Source organism: Balaenoptera physalus (genome assembly GCF_965194825.1).
Source record: "Balaenoptera physalus genome assembly, chromosome: 5".
Classification (NCBI taxonomy): domain Eukaryota; kingdom Metazoa; phylum Chordata; class Mammalia; order Artiodactyla; family Balaenopteridae; genus Balaenoptera; species Balaenoptera physalus.
The window spans coordinates 115,187,843-115,204,791 of NC_138884.1; the positions used below are offsets into that span (position 1 = coordinate 115,187,843).

At 36.8% G+C, this 16,949-nt stretch overlaps 1 protein-coding gene and 1 long non-coding RNA gene across 2 annotated transcripts in view; one reads left to right on the top strand and one right to left on the bottom strand.

Annotated features, from left to right (window-relative positions):
* The window catches only part of LOC309661373, a 306,543-nt gene that overhangs the window by 250,051 nt on the left and 39,543 nt on the right, over nucleotides 1-16,949 (top strand). The gene's annotated exons all lie outside the window — the stretch shown is intronic.
* Nucleotides 929-16,949, bottom strand: part of TACR3 (tachykinin receptor 3) — a 90,163-nt gene continuing 74,142 nt past the window's right edge. Inside the window, exon 5 of the mRNA XM_082462851.1 lies at nucleotides 929-16,864. Within this exon, the coding sequence (XP_082318977.1) occupies nucleotides 16,552-16,864 (313 nt within the window). The 3' untranslated portion in view covers nucleotides 929-16,551. The remainder of the gene's footprint in view (nucleotides 16,865-16,949) is intronic.

Consider the following 16,949-nt stretch of genomic DNA (forward strand, 5'->3'; position numbering starts at 1 on the left):
TCTGATTTTTAAAACTATTGTTCGCTTTTAAATTGAGGTAGTTAAGCTACCAACTTTAGCAAATTCATCACAGATCTATGTTTTCTATACTATCACCTTGTTCTTTACATTTTAGAGGACTAAGAAACCATTTGTCCCTTATGTTCTTTCTAAAGCTTTTGAGTTTGCAGACAACTATCTCTTTGCCATTTCCACTATTAGTATTGCAGACCCCAGCTTGGGCTAGTGTAAAGGTAGGATAAAAGCAGAGCACTGACTTGCCCAGGGGTGGTACAGGATGTCTGGGTGGAGGAGATGCAACATGAAAGGATGAGGTGGGATGAGATGGAATTCCTATGCAGCAGCAGGGTCTACTTTGGTGAGTAGAGAGATACATTTCACAAGTTTTTGGACCTCATTAGCCTGAGTGACTATTCTTAAGTAAAGAAACAATGTTATTCTGACCTGTACTTTCAAGGCCTTGAAATGAAAGGGTAAAGATTACTGGCTGGGAAGTTAGGTTCTTCTTCTCATGCCCTTATTGTGTACGCAGAAAAAGTTTAACTTCAGTCAAATCCCTTCATTCCTTAGTAAGTATCTGTATTTGTCAAGATTTGCATTTTAGCATCAATTCTTTGAATATATGAAATATTTTTAAGTATGCAAAATTGTCTTTGAGATGCCTGGATTCTTTCCCTAATACCCAACATTTTTGAGTCAGTTTCTCTTGCTTACAACCCTCATACTGCTTTTCACTGATCCAAGGTCCCCACTGGACCCCCACTAGGTCTGTGGCACTTGGTTTCAACTTGCCTAATTCAGGTTCTCAGCATCTTCTTGGGTGCTCAGCATTTGTTGCTATCATCAGTGCATATTTTGAGATCAGTTCATTCATCTGAGCATCTTGCAAACTGTCTCCACCCACTACACTTGTGTATCTAAGTCTTCTTTTTTTTTGGCTGTGCTGTGTGGCTTGCGGGATCTTAGTTCCCCGACCAGAGATCGAACCCGTGCCCCCTGCAGTGGAAGTGAGGAGTCCTAACCGCTGGACCGCCAGGGAAGTCCCAAGTATCTAAGTCTTAATGGTGCTCTGCTGAAAAAAAGGGCCATGTACTTTTGGAGTCTGCCTTTTAGGAACACAAAGCTGAGGTTTTGCATGTTTTAGTGCTTTCCTTAGCCTAGTGCGTAAACACATGCTCAGGGGTTGAATCCATTTAAAATGCATTGCTCCTCTCAGGCTAACTAGGACTTCCCACACAGATCCACTCTTAGGGTATTTGGAGGTTGAAGGAAGAGGAACCCAACAATTGAGACCTCTGGTACAGTTGACAATTCTCATATAGAACATAGGACAATATTCTGATGCCTTTTGATTCATGCACTAGAATCCTTTTCTACATCATTTCCAATACATTTTAGAATGAACTGTGGGCATCTTTTTATAAACTGAAAAGAACATTTCATTGGTAATAAATCATAAAGTTAATTAAAAGAGGTCTTCATCTCATCCTGCTGAAATCTCAGACCAGGTAGAGGTTCAAGTTCTTTAGGAGGAGATTGGGCCATTCGTCACTGCTTGTTTGGCTTGTCAGAGTCACAGGAGTTCCTTTGTAATTTATACAGTGCTTTTATAATGCGACATTATATCTAGACAGTAATTATGTCAATTTCCCCTAATTGGGATATCATTTGACTATCAAAAGCCAAATATTCTAACCTTTAAAAACCTGTAGCAATTGTTTTTCAAGTTTGCAAAGCATGGTAACAATAACCTTGAAAAAATAGAGACATTTCCTGTGAATTCAGTTAAAATAGAAAGTTTCACTCTTTTCCTCAGTATAATACTCTTAAAATTTTTATTATTTGTGCCATGTATGCTTACGAGGGAAAATATGGTTAACACAGAACAATAGAACAAAAATTGTAAGCTGTGCTTCTAGTAACCAAGAACATCTACATAATATTTACGTATATTTTATTTACTCAAGGCACTTATAACAGACATCTGCTGTTCTTATTGAACGCCTATCTATGTTTGGGGAATTTCCACCTTATGAAGCAGATCCTGCCTCCTATTTTAGAAGCACAAAATCCATTACTCGTTTTCAGCTGGCCTTGGCGTTAAGGGCAAGCACATAGCCTAGGCTACACCAATCTAATGCAGCCATCCTGGGCTTTGGATTGAACGCTATTGAAGCAAAGCAGCAGAGATACAGGAGAACCCATTCTAATGAGGGTGGTACCTCAGTGGCACTAACATCCAATCTCCAGAGGCTGAAGCAGCGGTAGTACTAGCGGCAGCACCGGATGCCTGGTTTTGGTGACGAAAGTTTTGCAAGTAACAGTGATTGTGCCCAGCAGTTCTGGTGGCAGTGTGGCTACTTTAATGGCTCTGGGATGCTATTTTATATATTGCCAGTGACTACATGGCCCCAGGCTTGTTCTTCCAGCTCTCAAAAGAGAGTTTGTGGGTTACCTAATATGTTTTATAAAATTTGTTTTGACTAAGATTACCTGAGTTATTTTCTATTGCTTGCAACTAAAGACACTGAATCAGTGGATTATTCTTTTTCTATACATATTTATTGGAGTATAATTGCTTCAGATTATTCTTTATTATATGATTGGAATCGTATTTCAACATGATCCTGAGTCTGGGGTAAATGCTACCTGTGGGCTAGGATTTTTTGAAGGAAATTCTTATGTTCAATTTCAGTCTTTTGGGTTCCTGGACCCATTTCCCATGTGCGTGTGTTGGTGGGGGCTGGGTGGGGGTGGGACTTTCCACATAACACCAAGCAATTCTCAGACACTAGGAGGGTATCTGAGAATTCAACTTAATTCAACTCCGTTCTGACACTGTCTACCCAAAGAGAACGTCAGATTCCACAGGTAAAGGGATCAGTTCTGAAAGACTGATCTCCCCGACCTGAGCACCCGCTTCAGCTTCAGTCGCCAGCCGCAAGCCCAGAACGTTACGTGTGCTTCTGATCCACTGGCTGCACCCTGGAGGTTCCAGCGACCCCCTGCAACTCAGGATGCCAGTCACAAGTCCAAGTTGTTTCCTGTCCTTCTAACTGACTAGCTGTAAATGAGAAGTTCCCGTGACCTCCTCCCTTGCTTTTGATTAATTTGCTTGAACAGCTCACAGAACTCAGAGAAACATTTTATTTACTAGGTCCCCAGTTTATTATAAAAGGATATAACTCAGGAACAGCCAGATGAAAGAGATGCGTACGGAATGTATGGAGAAAGGGCAGGGAGCTTCCATGTTCTCTCCAGGTACTACTCTCCTAGCACCTCCACATGGTCACCAACCAGAAGCTCCTTTTGGGCTTTTTATGGAGAATTCATTACATAAGCATGATTGATTAAATCTTTGGCTATTGGCAATTGATTCAACCTCCAGCCCTTCCCCACTCCCAGGAGATCAGGAGGTTGGACTCAAAGTTCCAATGCTTTTATTACCTGGTTAGTTCTGGCAACCAGCTCCCATCCTTAGGTGGGGTCCAAAAGACAGCTGATTAACATAACAAAATAACTTTTTCAGTCTCATCAGTTTGGAAATTCCAAGGGTTTTAGGAGATCTGTGCCAGAAACGGGAATGAAGACTGGATATACATTTATTATAAAGCACAATATCACACAGGGTTATGCCCATAATAAGAGCAAACATTATAAAAAAGTCAGTTGCATTTGTAAAAGAGGAACCAATCCTTCCACTGTTTTGTAAGTTGCCTGTTAAGACCTGTTCAGTCAAATGTTTTTGTGGCTGATTTGATGGATTTTTAAGGACTCTTTTAATGATATAGGTTATTGACTTTCCCATTAGACTTTTTGTCCATAAATTCCCTATCCTTTTAAATTTTTTTAAAAATTAATTAATTAATTAATTAATTTTTGGCTGTGTTGGGTCTTCAATTCTGTGCGAGGGCTTTCTCCAGTTGCGGCGAACGGGGGCCGCTCTTCATCGTGGTGCGCGGGCCTCTCACTATCGTGGCCTCTCTTGTTACGGAGCACAGGCTCCAGACGCGCAGGCTCAGTAGTTGTGGCTCACGGGCCCAGTTGCTCCGCGGCATGTGAGATCTTCCCAGACCAAGGCTCGAACCTGTGTCCCCTGCATTGGCAGGCAGATTCTCAACCACTGCGCCGCCAGGGAAGCCCCTTTTTAATTTTTAAAACAGTTTTATTGATGTATAATTTATACCTATTTAAAGTGTACAATCCAGTGCTTTTTAGTATATTTACAGAATTGTGTGACCAACACAATAACCTAATTTTAGAGCATTCTCAACATTCCCCAAAGAAACCTGTACCCATTAGCAATCACTACCCATTTCCAGCCCTTCCTCTCCCATTTAGCACTAGGCAACCAGGCAACAGACAGTCTACTTTCTTTCTCTATAGATTTATCTATTCTGTTCATTTCATATAACTAGAATTACACAACATGTAGTGTTTTGTGACTGGCTTCTTTCACTTAGCATAATGATTTTGAGGTTCACCCATGTTTGTAGCACAAATCAGTATTTCATTTCACTTTATAGATTACCAAATAATATTTGACTTTATTGAAATACCATGTTTTATTTATTAATCAGCCAGAAGGCATTTGGGTTGTTTCCACTTTTTGATTATTATGAATAATGCTGCTATGAATATCTATATACAGGTTTTGTGGGGACATATGTTTTCATTTCTCTTGGGTAGATACCTAGAAGTGGAATGGCTGGAATACCATATTTAGGTATTTACCATACCTAAGTATGGTAACTCTATATTTAACATTTTGAGGAATTGCCATAATGTCTTCCACCACAGCTGCACCATTTTACTCTCAATTCAATTTCAGTTTATCCACATTTAATTCATCCAGTTTTTCCACATTCTTGCCAAAGTGTGCTATTGTCTGTCTTTTTGACTGTTTCCATTGATGGAAGAAATTTTCACATATTGAGGTATGGGGTAGTCATTCTGGCTTATACATGATATGACTTGAACTTTATGCTAACTAGGACAGCCTGTCTTATGGCTTGTCAAACGTGCATTGTACATCTGCTTTAACCATTAAAGAAAAGAATGCATTTAAAAATCTCTATGGTTCAGACATTCAAAATGGAGCTGGGTGGCCATTGTGGATGTGGTTGTAGACACATTCTTGCATCACTGAGAACTTGAATTTTCTGAACTGTATCGCACTCAAGGACACTACCAGCCATTAAAAAAAAATATCTGCTAGCAGCTGCCACCTACAACGTTATGGTCTCAAGCTTTCCCCCTGTAACTGTGTAACTATTTTGGACCACAACCAATACCTGCTTAACAAGCACCCTTACTTCTTGCCAGCTCCAACCCTAATTCTTAACAAACAATTTATGTAACTTTGAATTTTTTGCTTATCTAAGCCTCCCCTATTTGGTAGTATGGCAGAACACAATTCAAGTGCTCATTGGCTTGAATAAAACTCTTCTATTCCTATTATAGATTGTTTATTATTTGCATCTACACCATCCTAGTGGATGTGAAGTGGTATCTCATTGTGGTTTTGATTTGCATTTCCCTAATGATTAGTGATGTTGAACATCTTTTCATACACTATTTGCCCACTTTTATATCTTTTTTTGGGAAATGTCTATTCAAACCCTTTATCCATTTATAAACTGGGTTGTCTTTTTGTTGAGTTGTAGGAGTTCTTTATATATTCTGGATATTAAACCCTTATCAGACATATGAGTTGCAAATATTTCCCCCCATTCTGTAAGTTGTCTTTTCACTTTCTTTTTTTTTATATTTGAATTTTATTTTATTTTTTTATACAGCAGGTTCTTATTAGTTATCAATTTTATACATATTGGTATGTATATGTCAATCCCAATCTCCCAGTTCATCCCACCACCACCCCCACCACCTCCTGCTTTCCCCCCTTGGTGTCCATACGTTTGTTCTCTACATCTGTGTCTCTTATTTCTGCGCTGCAAACCAGTTCATCTGTGCCATTTTTCTAGATTCCACATATATGCATTAATATATGATATTTGTTTTTCTCTTTCTGACTTACTTCACTCTGTATGACAGTCTCTAGGTGTCTTTTCACTTTCTTGATAATGTCCTTCGATGCACAAAAGTATTTAATTTTGCTGAAGTTCATTTTATCTATTTTGTTCCTTTGTTGCTCATGTGTTTCGTGTCATATCTAAGAAATCTTTGCTAATTCCAGTGTTATGAAGATTTACCTCTATGTTTTCTTCTAAGAGTTTATTGCTTTTAGTGCTTATATTTGGGTTATTGATGCATTTTGATTTAATTTTTGTGTATGGTGTGAGGTAACGGTTCAACTTCATTCTTTTGCACATGGAAATCCAGTTCTCCCAGCTCTGTTTGTTAAAGAGGCTATTCTTTCCTCATTGAATTGTCTTAACATTCTTGTCAAAAATCAACTGGCCATAGATGTATGAGTTTATTTCTGGACTTTTAATTCTATCCCATTGGTCCGAGAAGATGTCTATTCTTAGGGTGGTACCACACTTTTTTGGTGACTATAGACTTGCACTAAGTTTTGAAATTGGGAAGTGAGAGTGGGGCCCTCCAACTTTGTTCTTCTTTTTCAAGATTGTTTCATCAATGTGAGTCCCCTGCAATTCCATATGGATTTGAGGACTAACTTTGTCATTTCTGCAAAAGAAGCCTGTTTATAATTTTGTTGGGGATTGCATTGACTCTTCACATTGCTTTGGATGTATTATGTTAATTTTATATTTTTCAAGCCATGAACATAGAATATCTTTTCATTTATTTGTTTGCTTTTAACTTCTTTCAGCAATGTGTTGTAGTTTTCAGTGTGCAAAGTTTTCACTTTCTTCATTAATATGCTGCTGGATTCAGTTTGCTAGGATTCTATTGAGGATTTTGTGTCTATAATCATAAGGTACATTAGTCTGTAATTTTCCTGTGGTGTCTTTTCTGGCTTTGGTATCAGTTTAGTGCTGGCCTCATAGGATGAGCTAAGAAATAGTCCTTCCTTTTCTATTTTTTGTAAGAGTTTAAGGTAAAATGCTATTATTCTTTAAATCCTTGGTAGAATTTACCAGTGAGGCCATCTGGTCCTAGTCTTTCCTTTGTTGAATTTTTTGTTTGTTTTTTAACTGATTCCATCTTTTTGTTTGTTATAGGTATGTTGAGATTTTCTATTTATTCTCAAATAATTTTAGGTAATTTGTGTATTTCTAGGAATTTTTCATTTTAACTAGATTATCAAATTTGTTGATGTGCAATTGTTCATAGTGTTCTCTTATAATCCTTTTTATTTCTGTAAGGTCAGTAGTTATGTCCCTGCCTTCATTCTAATCTTACTTATTTGCATCGTCTCTCTTTTTTCCTTGACAGTCTAGCTAAAAGTTTGTCAAATTTATTGACTATTTCAAACAACAAACTTTTGGTTTTGTTGATTCTCTCTGTTGTTTCTCTATTCTCCATTTCATTTATTTCCACTCTAATCTTTATCATTTCTTTCCTCTTGGTAGTTTTGGGTTTAGTTTGCTCTTATTTTTCTAGTTCCTCAATGTGTAAAGTTGGATAATTCATTTGAAATATTTCCTCTTTTTTAATGTAGGCATTTACAACTATAAATTTCCCTCTGAGTACTGCCTTCACTGTACCCCATAAGTTTTGAAATTTGTTTTTGTTTTCATTCATCTCAGATATTTTCTAATTTCCCTTGTGATTTCCTCTTAATCTTTTGGTTGTTTAAGAACATGTTGTTTAATTTTCACATATTTGTGAATTTTCCAGTTTTCCTTCTGTTGTTGATTTCCAGCTTCATTCCATTGAGGTTGGAGAAGATGATTTGTATGAGTTCAGTCCTTTTAAATTTTGAGACTTATTTTGTGGTATAATTTATGGCCTTTCCTGGAGAATGTTCTATGTAAACTTGAGAAGAATATCTATTCTACTGCTGTTGGGTGGAGGGTTCTGTAAATGTATGTTAGGTCTAGTTGGTTTATAGTGTTTTTCAAGTTCTCTATTTCTTTATTGATTATCTTTCTAGATATTCTGTTTATTATTGAAAGTAGGGTATTGAAATATCCAACTATTGCTATACAACTGTTTATTTCTCCCTTCAGTTCTGTCAATTTTTAATTCATGTATTTTTGGGCTTTGTTGTTAGGTGCTTATATGTTTATAATTATTATATCTTCTTGATGAGTTGAGCCTTTTATCAATATATAAAATACTTCTTTGTCTCTTGTAACAATTTTTGACATAAAGTCTATTTTGGTTATTACATACATGAAAGATATTTTTCCATTTTGAGTCATTTCTTGTTTTCAAAATTTTGTCTTTATCTGTGGCTTTCAATATTTTAACTTTGTGGTATCTGCATGTGGATTTTCTTTTGTTTGTACTACTTGCAGTTCACTGATCTCTAATTAATTTATTTTTCAATAAATTAGTAAATAAATTTGGGAAGTTTTAAATCATTATTTCTTCAAAAATATTTTTTGGACCTATTTCTTTCTCTTCTCTCCTTCTGGTACTCCCATAATGTGTATGTAGGTGTGCTTCATGTTATCTCACTTTTTTTCTGAGACTTTATTTTTCTTCACTTTTTTTGTTTCTATGTTCTTTAGGTTACTTAATCCCTATTGCACTCATTAAGTTCACCAATTCTGTGTTCTGCCAGCTCAAACATACTGCTGACCCTTCTAGTTAATTTTTCATTTTGTTTATTATACTTTTTAACTATTGAATTTCTATTTGGTTCATAATTTTTATTTCTTTATTGATTTTACCTATCTGTGCTCTTCCTGTCATAATCATCATTACTTGTTCAATATATTGTAATCCTCAGAATATTTGGGATTTTCTCTTTTGACAGGGCACATTCTTTCTAGTGAAAGGCCACAGGTCCTCTGGGGAAAGCCTTGATGGAATACTTACAATGTATACTTGTGGTTGTGTTGCAAGGTTCTTCCTCAAGGGAAACTGTCTTCCTCTTTCAATGAACTATGAACATAACCGATGTTGTAATTCTGCAACCCACACAGTTAAATTTTAGGAGTAATTTTTAGTCATATCTGCTCTGTGGTTGCCTAAAATAAGAGATTATTTTAGGGCCCTCTTATAAGACTGATGGTCTTCCAATAATTACTTGTGCTAAAAGTTTAAAGGCCTAAGCTCGTCATTTTCACTGTGTATGTTTTCTAGTGTAGATATTATTAGAAATACTACTACCTCCCCTCCTCAGTCATTGTAATTAATAATCCCACAATAAATAAGTACAGCTGCCATTCAACTTCCCAAAGTCTTGCCTTCAGTAGGCCTTTCATCCCAAGTAACCAAAGGTGATAATTTAATCATGATGACATTGCATGCCATTGATTATTAAGGCCCAATTTTCCATTGATTGGGGGTTCAGATGGTATTCGAGATCAAAGACATAATTAAACTAAAACAGAATCCAAGAAGTCCAGTAAGGAAAAGGTAAATCACATTAGCTATTTCAAGCAGAGATTTTGGTTCCATAGATGTTAGAAGTCTGAAAGAGCAAAAATCAGGTCTTGATACAATGCAGAAATTCATACTTGCTGAGGAATCTTGGGATACAAAAAAGTAAGAGGAGATATTGCTAGACTCTGAGAACTCAGAAGAGGGACCTCAGTGGGCTGGTGCTTGGGACTCTGTGAAAATGTCATAGACCTTCTGGTGAGGGAATGTGGTGTGGTTGGTATCTGATCATTAAAGGGGCACAGTACAGTTGCTACTGTTGTCTTGGAGGGTGCATGGAAAGCTAGTGCTGGGGGTGTTGAAGAAGGTAGAGGTTTGCTGCTGCTGGAATACCACTGACCAGAATTTCTCTCCTTCTACACTCTGAGTTCCTTCTAATGACTCCCATTACAGAACCTAACAGAAAATCAGGCAATAAGGGAGTCTGGAGAGTGTATTTTACAAAATACCAGCACTGGCATCACAGTGAAGAGTGTACACAGGGGGCTTGATGGTATGAGACAGTAGAAAAATGTCATCTGACATTCTCTGACATTGAGAAATGATGGCTTTATGAAGAACTTCAATCTCCACTATACCTTGCATCAAAACTTTTTTATTCACTCATTCATTTAATGATTATTTAATGAGCCCATTCCCTAGTAGAGCTTGTACATCTATTCAGGGGAGTAGATACTAAATATAATGAATGAGTAAGTTATATGGTATTCTAAAAAGTGATTAATGCTGTGAAAAAATAAAGAGCAAGATGGAAAATTGGGAGGAATAGTTTGGGGTGAGGGTAAGGATTTGCTATTTTAAATAAAGTAATCAATATTAGCCTCACTGGGCAAAGATTTGAAGAAAATGATGGAGTTTGTCATGCAGTTATCTCGGTGGACAACATTCTAGACAAAAGGGATAGCCAGTTCCAGAGTCCTGAGGTTGTAGCATGCTTGGCACATGCTAAGAAAGAAGCCGATGTAGATGGATCCATGGATCTCAGTGAGCATGGAAGAGAAAAGCAGAAAAACTAAGAAGGACCACATCACTAGGCCATTGTAAGGATTTTGGCTTTATTCTGAGTGAAATGGGAAGCCACGAGAGGGTTTTAAGCAGAGGTGAGAGATGATGTGATGCAGTTTTAAAAGAATCTCTCTGGTTGCTTTCTTGAGAATAAACTTTAAGGAGAGCATGGGGTGGAGGCTATTGCAATAATCCAGGCAGGAAATGATGGCAACTTGGACCATGTTTGTAGCAGTTGATATAGTGTGAGTCAATAGAACATTGGATATCTTTTAAGAGCTTAGAGGATTTCCCAATGCTTTAGATGGGTGGTGGGCTGGTGAAGACCCCTTGCTCTTTTCTCTCCTTCCCGCTTCTTCAATGAGTCAGTAGGATAGGTTAGGGAATGCTTGTATCTAAATGGGGTTGAGGGACTGGATCAAATAAGATGTCCTTGCAGCTGGTGGAGATGGAGAGTTAGTGTGGGTCATTGCTGCCACCTGACCTGGAATTGTCCCTGAGCACTCTTCCTCAGAGCATGGAGGAGGAGGCCCTGAGAGAGCAGTCAATGATGCTGCCAAGGAAACCAGAAAGAAAAATTTCTGGTTTTCCTCCATCATCTACTATCTTCTGAAGTTCAACATTTTTATTTTTCAACCTAAAATGGCTGCACCTTTCCTAAGAAGTGAGGTTAGTTTCACATGTCTGAAGCTACTCCTTCTCTTAATTGGCCATTTCTAACCCTTCACCTGTGTAGCTTTCCCTGCTCAGGGCCCATGGCCAGATGGCAAATTTCCAGAACACTCATGTAATCCCTGAGATCTTGTGGGGACTCTGAAAACAGCCCAGGGCTCAGGGATAGGAGACTATAGGCTCCTTATGCCCCTCAAAGAGCTTTGGATAGGGGCAGAATCATATGGGCAACAAGGGTTTCTTTAATCCCCCCATGCACACAATGATACTAAAGATGTTTTTGAACATTTATGTAATGTTTGGCTCTGCCTTATTCATGAAGTGGCTCATTCAATCCTCACATTAGCACTTTGAAGAAATTATTATTTTCTCTTTTTTATTGATGAGTTAAATGAAGCTCAGTGCAGAGAATCACTTGCCCCAGGTCCCCCAGCTAGCAGATGGTGGGACTTGGATTTAAACTGGAGTCTGTCAGTTGTTATAGCTCTGATGCCATGGCTCTAAGATGCTCTGCTCTATACTCAGCTACATGCACTTTTCAGTCTATGTTCCAATTAACCTGCTCCTGCTTACTACTCAGAATATTCTTCTGCAGTTTGATACCTTTGCTCCGCATAGATGCTTTTTCCGAATCAAGGTAACTTAGGAAAACTAGACATTTTTATGAAGAAAAATAAAGGAGGAAGCACAATATAGTTTTGAGGGATGGTTAGGTGAGTGTGTTTAGACAAGGTAGGACTTTCCATAACATATGTTTTGCTAACCAGTAGGAAAATATTGACTGCTTTTATTTTTAATATTATCTTTAATGCTTTTAAAGGAAAATAAAAAAGAAATCAAATCTGTTACATATTACCACATATACAAAGGGTAATGAATGTATTAAATCTACTCAGTATAATTATCACAACTTGAAAATACTTTATTCACTAGCTACAGACATTATATACATTTATTTCTTACGTACACAGAATTTTTGCCAAGCTATTTTACAACACACAGTTACTGAACTTGTTCAGAACTATTGGACATTATTCTCCATTCCTGCTTGTCCCGAAGGAAAATATTACAACCTGGCCAGTGTCATGCTTGAATTTTCTTAACTTTTGGCACACGGACAAAAATAAGTGGGAACTCAAATTGTTACTGGTAAATGTGAGAAATTGTTATAATTTTCCTGCCTTTGTATTTGATGGAGTAATTTACCAGACACTAATCAGAAGTTTTCTGATGAAATTCTGCATTAACAAAAATCAAATTCAAATTCTGAGCTGGCCAGCATTGATTTTTCACATTTATTTTGTTCTTCTGAGGTATGATACTAAGCTTCTTGGAGTTCTTCTGTGTGCATTGTAAGGGTGGAGTTCACTTTGAAGTGCATAGGATCTCTGTTTATAAGAGACTGGCAGATTCTGGAAAAGAATATGAATCTGGCTGCTGGGTCAGAAATGTCATTATCATGAAGTTGGGCGATAGAAAAATGCAGCAGCATACTGAGCTTGCTAAAAAAATGAAAGATGTTTGATTGGATCCTATAGTAATCATGTTTGCTTTAATTTTTTCCCATGCAGGGAATTTCAAAAACACTTTGTCCAAATGCAAAATAATGAAAATACAATGTTTATTATTTTTGTCTTTAGAAACAGTATTTAAAATGATGCAAGGTTTTTTGAGTCTTTTAGAATTCTCTCAAAATAGTTTGTATTTTTCTGCTGTTGATCTAAGTACAAAAACACCTAGGATGTTTTGACCATCTGCCTGGTATTTCTAGCCACTGTTTGCCTACAAACAATGAAAAAGATTCACAGTGAACTTGAACATCAGAGGGTAGAGTGAATTTTGGAGGCAAATTCTTCCAAACCCTGACAAATATGAAACTACTGGCATAGCTTTATTTAACATGACTCCTACTAAAGCTGGTTTCCATGTGTATTATTCTACCGTTCTCAGTGTCAAAATTCAAACAAAAGGACTAAAATCTTATCTCTTTCATTTTTTCATATTGTATTCATTCATTTTATTATTACTACTTTTCAAAGTTTTGAACCTAAAATATTCTGCTTCATAAGGTCTTGGTTTAAGAGTCATGAGTATTGAGTAAATGATGTCAGTTTTCCCTAAAAAGTATCAAAGATACTTTCTGGACCTCAGGTATTTCCATCATGCCAGAAGGATGATACTTGGCAAACAAAGCAACAACAACAAAAAGAATACAAACAAAACAGCTGATTGGAGCAATATTTTTCCTTAGATGTCCTGCTAAATTATACTGAGTTTCCATAATGTGTGAAGGCAGGAGTTATGTTTTTCAGATGTATTAATGTATTTTTTTTAACATCTCTATTGGAGTATAATTGCTTTACAATGGTGTGTTAGTTTCTGCTGTATAACAAAGTGAATCAGCTATACATATACATATATCCCTATATCTCCTCCCTCTTGCATCTCCCTCCCATCCTCCCTATCCCACCCCTCTAGGTGGTCACAAAGCACCGGAGCTGATCTCCCTGTGCTATGCGGCTGCTTCCCACTAGCTATCTGTTTTACATTTGGTAGTGTATATATGTCCATGCCACTCTCTCACTTCATCCCAGCTTACCCTTCCCCCTGCCCGTGTCCTCAAGTCCATTCTCTATGTCTGCATCTTTATTCCTGTCCTAAAAGACAACCCTCAGAATGGGAGAAAATATTTGCAAATGAAGCAACTGACAAAGGATTCATCTCCAAAATTTACAAGCAGCTCATGCAGCTCAATATCAAAAAAACAAACAACCCAATCCAAAAATGGGCAGAAGACCTAAATAGACATTTCTCCAAAGAAGATATACAGATTGCCAACAAACACATGAAAGAATGCTCAACATCACTAATCATTAGAGAAATGCAAATCAAAACTACAATGAGGTATCACCTCACACCAGTCAGAATGGCCATGTCAAAAAATCTACAAACCATAAATGCTGGAAAAGGTGTGGAGAAAAGGGAACCCTCTTGCACTGTTGGTGGGAATGTAAATTGATACAGCCACTATGGAGAAGAGTATGGAGGTTCCTTAAAAAACTAAAAATAGAACTACCATATGACCCAGTATTAATGTATTTTGGTGAGGGATGATTACATTGATTTTGGGGGCCAGACTTCACATTCCTATTCTACAGCTGAATATGGTCCCATGTATCTAGAACGTTCATTAATGCTAGTCCCACAATCATTTATAAATTTAAGAAGAAGAAATGTTTGCTTTAAAATATTAGGCTTTTTCTTGACACTTTCACATTGTATGATAAGCATTTACATATTTTGGAATGAACACTTAAAAACATTATATTCAACGATTAGGTACTAAATGATAATACATTTGCTTATCTAAAGCATGCATACAAGCTTCACAGGCTTTATTGAACTGTTTGTGGCAACTCTGTTATGGCCACTACTATTTCAGCATTCAATTTTGAATTTAATTCTTTGAAGTTCTTGCATACATTAAACAGACTGTATGTGTCTGCACACTTGCATGTGTGTGTATGTATGTATGTGTATCTATTTGTTTATTGGTGTAATCAGAAGAAATTCAGCTTAAACACATATGATGAGGGGTGTGTAGACTTTTTAACACCTTGTAACAATTTAAATATTTCTGACTTCAGGTCCAAAACAGGGTAGGATTGGAAAATTTGATGTTGTAGGAGCAACAGACCGTGATATTCTCTTGAAATAATTGCTTTTTTCTTGTTCTTAAAAAGAATAGTCGGTTCTGTATTGATGGAGGCATAACAATCCAGTAAAGTGTTATAGGTAATTATTTTAGCTGGATAGCTTTAAAAATCTAACTGACTATTTTAAAGGAGAAGTTTGTACTATACAACCACATTCTCAGAAGGTTTCTGCTTTCTTGAGCAGGAGTGACAGTATCCCTAATTCAAGAAAAGATGGTTTATAAGCACTGAGGTCTGGAAGATAAATTCTACGCTTAATGGTATACCTTGTTTTGTTATGGGTTTCAGAAATGTGTCAGTATATTTTTGCTTGTAGTAAAACAGATGCTTCTTTAGGACCATTAGCTCATTTCTTTCTGGAGGAATTTCTGAATTATCTAAGCAGACAAAAGGAAGGCTCTCTCTGTGGAAAGGTGTATATTATTCTTGGTCGCCTGGTATTAGTTCACATTTATCCAAGTATTGTCCAGCTTTCTATTCTAACAGTTGATTCAGCTTTCTACATCTTACTTGATTTACCTATAGGTACTAATATACATATAGGTAGTACATTAACTTTTTGTCCTAAGGCTTTGCATCTGAATATATTTTCTGATACTTTCCCCTAGTCCTTACTCTTTTTTTCGGTGGGGGAAGGGGAGAGAATAAGGGCACTGTACAATTATTAAGTTGACATCCACCTTAAACTTTTTCCTTGGGTTATGGAGGAGAAACACATTTCCCTTTGGAGCTAGTAGATGCTCTTGTCTGCTGTCATAACTATGAATTACTATCTTTAATTCTTGCCTAAAAATTGGTAGTCAGAGATTCTTCCCTTCTTCATTAGAAAGCATCTTTAGTGTTTTGTAATCTACCTATCTTTTTAAAAATTTTAAAAATATTTGTGAAAAATAAAATAGGGAGGATCATAAGGATTTGCTTTGTCATTTTAAGGTCCTAACTTCGTTTCTTAGCTTGGTACTTTAATATATGTAATAGTCAAAAAGTAAATAATTATTATTTTTTCTTTTGAAGCCACTTTCCCAGAAAAAAATGTAAAGAAAATAATATGCACAGATACCTAATAATTTGATTAGATTTCTTTTTCAGTTATATTTCTTGGAGAAAATCTTTAAATCTCAAAAAAATTTTATTCCACAGAATTAGTTCTCTTTTGCAAAGATTTTCATTAATTTTTATGCCTGGAGGTTAATTTTCCATCATTCTAGTGGTAAAATTAGTCATATAACTTTTTTTCTGTTTTATAGCTATAGATGAAAATGTTTCATTTTATAAAGGTTTTGTTTTTATTCATTCACATAATTATATTTTAAAGGTTCTTTAATCTTTTGGGAAAATCATGCCACTTTAGTGTCACAAATGTATATTGTAGTTTTTCAGTGAGAAAAATGGAACACTCTACAAGTATTTTTCAGTATATTTTTCTGTTACATATAATAATTCAGTTTTCAAAGCATAAATTTAAAGGCCATTTTACTTTTGAGGGGGCAAATATCTGAATAGTGTCTTTGTTACACTTATATGCTACCTTTCTCATTTGAAACATAGTTGCCTAAAAATTGCTCTTCTATTTCCAGAGAGTATGTAGGACAGGGCTGAACAACAATCAGGAGGGTGTGGGCCTATGGTGGCACCATGATGGCCTCACCCTACTCTTTCAGCTGAGGAAATGGATTTAGGAATATTCATCCACAGAAGTATAAGGTGAGCTTATGAAACTTGAAGTGGTGGAGGCAGATTTGGAATTCTGGCGGGAGCAGCCATTGAAGCTTGGGTCTCTTGGAGGCACTCTGTTCTTCCGACTGGATTTGGTCTTATCCGCATCATTGGGGTCAAACACCACTGTCATGGACTCCATCCTGGTCGCAGTGTACAGGCTGCTTTGCCGAGTCGGGTGAAACCTGGTGGTCTTGAGCTCCAGCTCATCATAGCTAGAAACTCTGATGAAAGGACACCAGCGGAATGCTCTCTTGAAGCCAGCTCGAAATCTGAGGAGAAGCAGGCCATGGGAAGAAAAAGTCATGTTTTCAAGTGGAAATTTCCTTCAACTGGTGCAGAAAGCCCTACTTAATG